General features: G+C 40.5%; 2 protein-coding genes across 2 annotated transcripts; both read right to left on the reverse strand.

The window, feature by feature from the left end:
* Positions 1–1313: 1313 nt before the first annotated feature.
* LOC120285443 lies at positions 1314–3145 on the reverse strand. Its single transcript, XM_039298179.2, has 2 exons — positions 1516–3145; positions 1314–1460 (listed from the first exon to the last, which is right to left on the reverse strand). Exons 1-2 carry the CDS (start codon positions 2854–2856, stop codon positions 1449–1451), a joined length of 1353 nt encoding a protein of 450 aa, XP_039154113.1. The 5' UTR covers positions 2857–3145; the 3' UTR covers positions 1314–1448.
* Positions 3146–4711: 1566 nt separating this feature from the next.
* Positions 4712–6094, reverse strand: LOC123327405. Its single transcript, XM_044923816.1, has 2 exons — positions 5947–6094; positions 4712–5511 (listed from the first exon to the last, which is right to left on the reverse strand). Exons 1-2 carry the CDS (start codon positions 6092–6094, stop codon positions 4712–4714), a joined length of 948 nt encoding a protein of 315 aa, XP_044779751.1.
* Positions 6095–7082: the final 988 nt, after the last annotated feature.

A 7082-nucleotide genomic window follows, 5' to 3' on the forward strand; every position in this document is an offset into this window, starting at 1 on the left:
GTCTGAAGGAACTCACATTTATCCATTCGTAATTCCAATTTGTTTTGAGCTAATCTGATAAACACTTCCTTTAAGGTTTCTAAATGCTCCTCCGAGTTCTTGCTAGCAATCATGATGTCGTCCATGTATACAATTACTTTGTTATCCCTTATAAGATCCTCGAAAATTTTGTTTACAAACCTTTGGAACACCGCCGATGCAGTTTTTAGGCCCATTGGCATTCTGAGAAATTCGAATTGCCCTAACGGTGTAACAAATGAGGTGTATTTAACTGATTCCTTATTAACGAATACATGAAAATAACCGTTTTTTAAATCAAGTTTCGAAAAAACTTTTTTGGTGACTAGCTTGTCTAAAAGGTCATCGATAAGCGGTATCGGATAATTATCTTTAATTAAAACTTTGTTCAGTTTTCTAAAGTCTATACATAGTCGTATGTCTCCTGTTTTCTTTTTGACTAAAACAATTGGTGAAGCATATTCTGATTTACTAGGTTGAATAATTCCCTCTTTTAAATAGTCATCTAATAGTTTTTGTAATTTTTCTTTTTCTTCTTGGGGCGCAGCTAAATGGTTTTGACGTTTCTAAACAAAGTTTTATTTCGCATTTGACTAAAGGCTCGGTAGGCTTATTAACGCTTAAGTAGTTGCGTTTAATAATCTCCTTTAACTGACTGTTTAAGGCTTGGTTATTGTTTTCGCCGCATATGAAGTTCATTTGCTCATCCTCTAAGTGATCAAGGCTACAAATTTCTCTAACAGCTTCTTCATAACTGGGCACAACCGCAGCATAAAGTCCGGAATCCGTCGTGAAGTTGGCTAAAGGCATAACTGTTTCGATGACCTTTTTGCTACCTGCTTCGTTAACAGTTTGACTAACTATACTACTCGCTTCGTTGGCTGTTTTACTGACTGTCTTATTAACTGTTTCATTATCCATTTGACTAACTGTTTCATCAACCTCTTCGTTAACTGTCTCACTAACTGTTTTGCTAACTGTCTCACTAACTGTTTCACTAACTGTTTCACTAACTGTTTCACTAACTGTTTCACTAACTGTTTCACTAACTAATTCACTAACTGTTTCACTAACTAATTCACTAACTGTTTCACTAACAATAGAACTGACTGTTTTACTATTTGCTTTTCTATATCTTTTACTATCGACTGGGTTGACCGTTATCCATCCCAAGGCGTCTGGATCCAGTTTTAACTGGCACGCTTCCATGAAATTTCGTCCAAGAACTACATTATGACTCATAGACTCGTCTGGGACCACGTACAAATAAAAATAACATTTAACTTTTTCTTTTATAATGTAACATAAGATTTTTCCATGTATTGTCAGTTGGCTTTGATTCAGCCCGAAATAGGTTTCTGAAGCGGATTCTAAATTAATTTCCTTGGATACATTGCTTAACTTTGTAAATGATATTGGACTCCCTGTGTCTATGAGGCATTCTGTAATTAATGGGATTTTATAGCTATTGTGAAAAAAAATCTTGACAAGTCTTACATAATTGTTGATATTGGCGCTCTTGCGCTCCGGGCATTGTCCGACGAAGTGTCCAAATGCCCCACAGGCACAGCAGGATCCGGGCTCCCTCTTTGGCTTGAGACACTCCCTGGCGAAGTGCCCTTTGGAGTTGCAATTGGTACAACGTAAGTCCTTATTGGCTGCACCTCCTCCAGTAAGGCGCTTTGATGAACTGCTCCCTGTTTTGTGCTTCGGCAGACGGACTTCCGAGAAAGCCCGCAGAATCTGCATCGGCTCGGAGAAACACTGTATGCGCGCCTGGTTGCGCAACGCTGGTGCTGGGATTCCTTCAATGATGTTTTCCAGGAGCTCCTCTAGATCGATTTTGATGTCGTTGGCCAGCATCACCTTGTCCTCGAAGTAAACAGCAAATTTCTCATCCGGATGCCATTCGCGTTTTTGAAATGCGTTCCTCAGTTCCCCTTTTGACATCTTGACCTCGAATGTCAAGATTAACTGTTCGCACAGCTGGTCGGTCGATTCTAGGATGCGTGTGGCGCTTGCGTGCAGCCAGCGCTGTGCGTTTCCTTTTAGTTTGGCAATTAGCAGCATGTGCATGCATCCGTCGTCCAAATTGTAAATCTTTCCGATGTTCTGAAACTGCGTGACCCAATTGCGCGCACATAAGCTGCCGTCAAACTCCATCGTTACCTCTTTTGCCAAGGCAAGCGATGTTGCAGGAGATTCCAGAAGCTTGTTTACATTTCGACTCTGATGCTGAACAACACTACCAGCGGTTTCATTTCCAACACTGGTATGTCCCATATCGATGTTATCGGCGGCGATAGTCACCTTGGTGCTGTTAACATTGGCGTCGGTGCTGTTAACGCATATGTTAACATTGCCGTGGTTTCCGTTGCTGTTGTTCTCGATGACGTCATTGATCTGGCAAGCATGAGCAGACTTGCTCTTGTTCGCGTCGTCGATATCCGCTTGGATCCTCTGCAGCACAGCCATGTTTGCCTCTATCTCGTCCCGAAGCTTTTTTAGAGCGGCTCTCTCTGCATCCACCAACGATAGCTGATCCAGATCGAGGTTCTCCGGGGATTCTGACTGCAATGACTGCTCGTCAAACGGGATCGTGCGTGTGTCTCCACCCTGTGGCTCTCTCTGCTTTGGCCAGGCTGCAGCTCCATCCAATTCTTCCTCCTCTTCTGCTGCTGGTCCGTTATTTGGCGGTGAATCGCCACGCGTTTCTGGGGAAATGGCCTGCAGACGCACTATTAGTTCCGCTTTTGTGCCGGAAGTCTGGCAACCAAGAGCTTCCAACCACTTCTTTAGTTGGAGCACTGAGAATTGATTCCATTTAGTGTCAGGCATAGTGGGTAATGACCACTTCTGATGTTGTGGACGCCGAAAAATGAATATATGCACTCAGTCCCTTTAATAATTTCACAATGCCTTTATTCGACTTTTCCCTTCAAGCACACGCCACCGAATGCCGCGTCTCGCGTATTCCACTTTTCTTATGCTCTCTCAAGTGTGTATGCGTTTGTGAGTGAGCTAGGTATACATTCTTATCTCTTAATGCTAGCTTATAAGTAAGAGCGAGATAACAATAATATTCTTATTCCTAACGGTGATATGATCGTATGCTACTACATGGTACAGTGGGCCTTATGAGTGTTCATCCTACCACACCCGTTATAACAAACAGATGCGAAATTTACTATGCCAGATCCATTTCACATAATGATGGAAAATTACTTATAAGTAACCAGGTCGCAAAATGCGAAAATACCTTTTATGAAATATCTAATTTTAAGAACGAACTTTTCAACAACTATTGTATTATAAGTAAAGATAAGACTTGTTTTACCCGCTTACTAAATGGAGAAAAATCAATTTGCACTAAAATTCTAGAAAAAAATAAGAATATAGATATCATTCAAGAAGGTGCCATTCTAATAAATGGAAATAATATTGTGAACGATTCTCATTTAAACGGGTCATATTTAATAACATTTAACAGCACAACTACAATAAATAATATTTCATACACCAATTCAGAAAACAAAATACTTGAATACATAACTACCAACCACTTTAAAAACTTAGAAATATCAGAATATATAAAATCCAACAATTCAGAACTTTCTCTTGACAACATTAATATTTAAAACCCATTTATTGAAATTTACAATTGGAAAATTTAAATTTCATTTATATTATTAATTTTAATCATTGTGTATTTCATTACTATATTAATAATAAAATTCAGATATTATATATTTGTAACCAAACAAAAACGGCCAGAACCAGAAAAACCAAATAATGATGTAGAATTTTTAACAGAATTAAATGAGCGTTTGAACGAAATTAATAATGAAGCGTGACGCGTCATTTTAGAAGGGGGAGAGTTATCCAACCCATGAACATAGCTCCCTTCCACAGTTTATAAACAAATTTCAATTCTCAATCTCGTCGGCATTTCCTTTGTCATTGTTTTTGTCATTGCCTTTGCCAGCACTCTAGCACGCTATCATAAGCAACCCAAACTTAACGTAAACACAGCTTCCGCTTGGAGACCAAACCACGGCCGACTTATTGCGTATCAATCAAAAACTGCATCGATCAGCATAATTGAATTTCACAATGCAGTGGAATAATTTCAGCATAAAGCTTTTATCGAAAGTTTGGTAATTACTTAGAAGACTAGGCTTAGAAGGTAGACTTCGAATTTGAAGATCAGTCTGAATCGGGACGAGATCGTCAACAGCTCGAAGCTAAAGATAAGCTACCAACAAAGTGTCTCGTAATAGTATAAATGAAAAAGTTTATCACCGAATAAATGTTAAATAATAAAAAAATACAATTTATTTTTTTAAATAAATAAAGAGTAAAAATTTTAATTTGCACGTATCATCATGATACCTAAAGCCGGAAAGCCGCCAACCCAGATCGATGCATATCGCCCAATCAGCCTGCTATCAACTTTCTCTAAGATTTTTGAGAGTATAAATTATAAGTCGTTTGGTTATTTTTGTTATATTTATTTACCACTCTCCCGTTAGGGCGAGGGTCACAATATTTGGGTATTTATAATTACAAGGCGTAAGCCTCGGAGTATGATTTATAACTAACTTAAGAATTCGTTCCCGGTTCAACTCCAGGCCTCTGGTCCGCAGCAGAACCGCTGGCAGAAGGCCAGGTCAGCACTTCTGCGTCAGGTCGATCACTCGCTCCGCGAGTGCTCCGTGCGGGCTCCGGGCAATTGCACCTGGAGTACGCGATCAGCAGTTTGTTTAGTGCGCGTGCAGACCACCGGATATGGCCTGCAATTCAGCAGTTTCACTCCGTGAGAACTGCTTGTGTTAACTTCTCCGCCTTTTAAGAGGTCGCCGTCCCGGTGACCCACTTGCTCCACATCACTGTTGTCTCCTGGCTTTGTGTGGCTCCTGGTCTTTAGGTGGTGGTAGCTCAATAGGAAGGCAGTAAGTATGGCGAAGGAATTGCTGAGGAGGGACCCCAAGGTGAGTTTCTCTCTAAGAGTCCCGATGTGGTGAAGGTTCCTCAGACTTAGTTCGTGGAGAAGTGGAAGGCTTAACCTATTCTGATGAGTCGTGACGTTTACAACGACGATGACCGACACAGCTGGTTTTTTATTTGAATTTCCTAGCTGATTAATGTACCAAGTCCCATTGAGGGCTACCTTTTCGGTGTATGTTACCAGGTAGGTACCTGACACTTTCTGGTCTTTCCCTTGGCTGTCGGTTATGGTCACGTTGGCATCATTCACAATGAGAGTGCCGTGGTCTACAATGGTCACCGAATCCAGGTGCCCGGGAAGTGTAGAACAGTGTGCAAAGGCCCCGGAGATGATCTGCTGAGCGCAAGTGCCATTCTGCAGTTCTTTGCAGAAAGTGGCGCCGACCGTTGTCTTGCAGTTTCCGATGTTGATGTTCCGGGATCTGCATTCCGCCACCAGATTTCCGTCGTCGAAGTTCAAGATCTTGTTGTGCTGGACCGGGAAGACTGTAATTTTCTTACATTTAATCTTAGGGTTAGGGAATTTAATTAAAAAGTGTAAAATTTCTGAGTTTGGGAATACGCTTATGCTAGATACTTCTAGTAGCTCTATTAGACTAATGTCAATCGGCTGTCTGTCTTTAAATTCGCCAATATCGGCTTCGTCTAAAATTGATAGACTTACAATGTTTAGTTTTGCTAGTGTTAAGCCCATAAGAATATTTTCTAAATCTGTAATAACAATTCTGTTTTTAGCTAAAATGATCTTTAGTAAGTGTGTTTCTTTATCTGTTTCAGTTTTAGAAATTTGATTCATTGCTGTTGCAAGTTCATTTAATCGTGTTTGGAATTTGATATTTAATTCTGTTTGGCTTTCTTCTGTTCTTATTAACTGCTCTTGATTGAATTTTATTTCTTCCCAATCGTTAAAGTCGGGGGTACCGGCAATGACCTTCAGTGCCGTTCCGATCAAATTTAAACTCCTAGCAGTCCTATGGTGGAATCTTAGAGTGGCTACTAATTTGCGAATGTGTGTCAAGTCCGTCATAATTACTGGTGTCCGGTGGTCGTCTGTAAATGTCCTTGTCATTGTCTCTGTCTGATCGGCGTAGTCCTCGTACGTTGTTATGTTTGTCGAGTGTTGCAAGTATCCGTACGATTCCCAGACGACGATTTCATTGTCCTCTATTGGGATGTAGTCTGCGTTCGTATAGTCGTTAAGTCGTACCGTCGCGTCTGTCTTAACAGCTATTAGTATAAAAATTACAATGGGATACTGTAACCTAAAAAGATATAAAAAAAAATTGGAAACGGGGGTCAGGACTCTTGCGAAGATGTTTATCGTAGATTGTCCTTGTGGACCACCCTCCCCTTTATTAAGACCGTTGTCCCAAGGTCTGCCTCTATAATTTCTTCTGAACATAGTGGGGAAAGCTTGTTCCCTAATCGTTTGTTGGTTTTTAAGAACACCTATTCGCCAACTTGATAGTCCTTGTAGGTTCTATCTTTATTTACTTGATCAAGGGTCATTTCCTGTGCTTGTTTAATTTTTCTGCTGATTTTTCCTTCGAATCCCGCAGACTTCGAGTGGATAATTTCTATCGGTTTTTCATTAGTTACTGAGTGAATTGAATTGTTGTACTTGTTGGTTGCCAACAGAATCAATTCGGTTGTGTCATTTAGGCCAGTTTCCAGCTTTAAGCATCTGGCTATTTCTGCCAGGGTACTGTGAAACCTTTCTACCTGACCGTTTGAGGTGCTGTGCAGAGGCGGGGCGTTGGAAATGGTGATATTAAAATGATTTAGCAACATTGTCTTAATGGTCTCGGAATTTAAGGATCTTTCGTTATCGCAGTAAATGGTTCTTATTTTTGGAAAGAAATTTATTATGTGTAATAGGGGAGATTTTACGTCCACAATAACCCTCGATGCGATGGTTTGCACTGTGGCAAATTTCGAAAATTTATCAATGCACGTAAGAAAAAGGGTTCCATCTGTTGTAAAGATGTCGATGTGGAGGATTTCCCCCACATAGGAAGGTATAGGTGTTTCTGCTACCGCTTGTTTGGATGGATGAC

Source organism: Drosophila simulans, unplaced genomic scaffold, assembly GCF_016746395.2.
Source record: "Drosophila simulans strain w501 unplaced genomic scaffold, Prin_Dsim_3.1 Segkk17_quiver_pilon, whole genome shotgun sequence".
Lineage (NCBI taxonomy): Eukaryota > Metazoa > Arthropoda > Insecta > Diptera > Drosophilidae > Drosophila > Drosophila simulans.